Genomic DNA, 1,268 nt, shown 5'->3' with positions numbered 1-1,268 from the left:
TCGTCATTAAACTGAATATTTATTGCTTTCCAAAGGGCTTCATATCGTGTTACAATAAATAGAATTGGACTGATAGATAATGATGTTTGTTTCATCTTTTGTAAAAATGTAAGTGATATTTGCGCCAAAATATTTTATATCATACAGATACCCCTGCGTAATCTTTATTTTTTTCTAACTTTATACATAATATTTATGATAATTACTAAATATTTTTTGCTTCTTATTACAATTATAAAATATTATTTTTCGAAAACGTTTCGAAGTTTGAAAATACTATAGAAGCATCACATTGTTTTAAATAACAATACTCAACAATTATAGTAACTTATTATTTATCTCGACAAAGTATCCGATTTTAAATTTGTGTAGAATTTTTTTTTTTAAATATTGAATATTATGCTAATTTAACACATCGGATACGAACAATACAGTTTATTATAATAATGTAATATGATCTTTTATGAGTTTTTGGTATTTATTACTCATAAGTTTGTTTTTGGTGAAAAGTACTCAATATACTCGATAGTGATAATGAATTAATTAAATTGGATATAATTTTGTTAAGTTATTATTTAAAAAAATAAACTTATTGTTTTATTTTATTGTTTTTATTGTTTAGTTGAATATAGTTGTAGTTGTATATACAATTTTTTTATATTTGTACTAGTAACTTTCAATTTTGTTTACGTTTGTTTTGTACGGTTTACGTACGGTTTTAAAATGAAAAGTTACCGAAATACCGGTATTGAAATTTTTCATCGGTATTGCATTCCCTATTGAAAACCGACAAACCCTATAAGTAACTGACATACAACCACAAAATTCACAATTTCACCCAAATATTTATTACCCCTAGGTTTTTCGAAAACTCATGTCGCGAAGACATAGTAGATCGTCCCTGCCGATTCGTGCACACAAAACTATCTCTCCAATCTCGTTGCGTTCAGAAGTACATCTGGGTTTACGCAATTGTGCAGAATTTTCATCCCATCAGAGACGTTGTGGCCCGTAAAAGACTAGACAGGGCCCTTGCCAGATCCGGACTCAACGTAGAAGAGTACAAGAAGCACCAGTTTCACAATTTGCCAGGCCCTAACGACGGATCTGGCTGGAGATTGGATTATATAAAAGTGAGGAGTGGCTGTAGTTGCCAAGTTTCTGCCAAGGAGAGGAGGAGAGATAATGGTAATGGTAATGGTAATGGTAATGGTCACCATCCACCGAGAAGGAGTCAGCATCATAGAGGGTATAATAATAAAAAATAG

General features: G+C 30.8%; 1 protein-coding gene across 1 annotated transcript in view; it reads left to right on the top strand.

Moving 5' to 3' along the window:
- LOC113371631 overlaps positions 1–1,268 on the top strand; it is a 3,645-nt gene extending 2,377 nt beyond the window's left edge. The window contains exon 2 of the mRNA XM_026612280.1: positions 860–1,268. Within this exon, the coding sequence (XP_026468065.1) occupies positions 860–1,268 (409 nt within the window). The remainder of the gene's footprint in view (positions 1–859) is intronic.

Source organism: Ctenocephalides felis, unplaced genomic scaffold (genome assembly GCF_003426905.1).
Source record: "Ctenocephalides felis isolate EL2017-DRISC unplaced genomic scaffold, ASM342690v1 CF-g0.4_SCAFFOLD_00845, whole genome shotgun sequence".
NCBI classification, from domain to species: Eukaryota; Metazoa; Arthropoda; class Insecta; order Siphonaptera; family Pulicidae; genus Ctenocephalides; species Ctenocephalides felis.
Note: the sequence above shows the minus strand (reverse complement) of the source record. Positions and strands in the feature narration are given on the sequence as shown.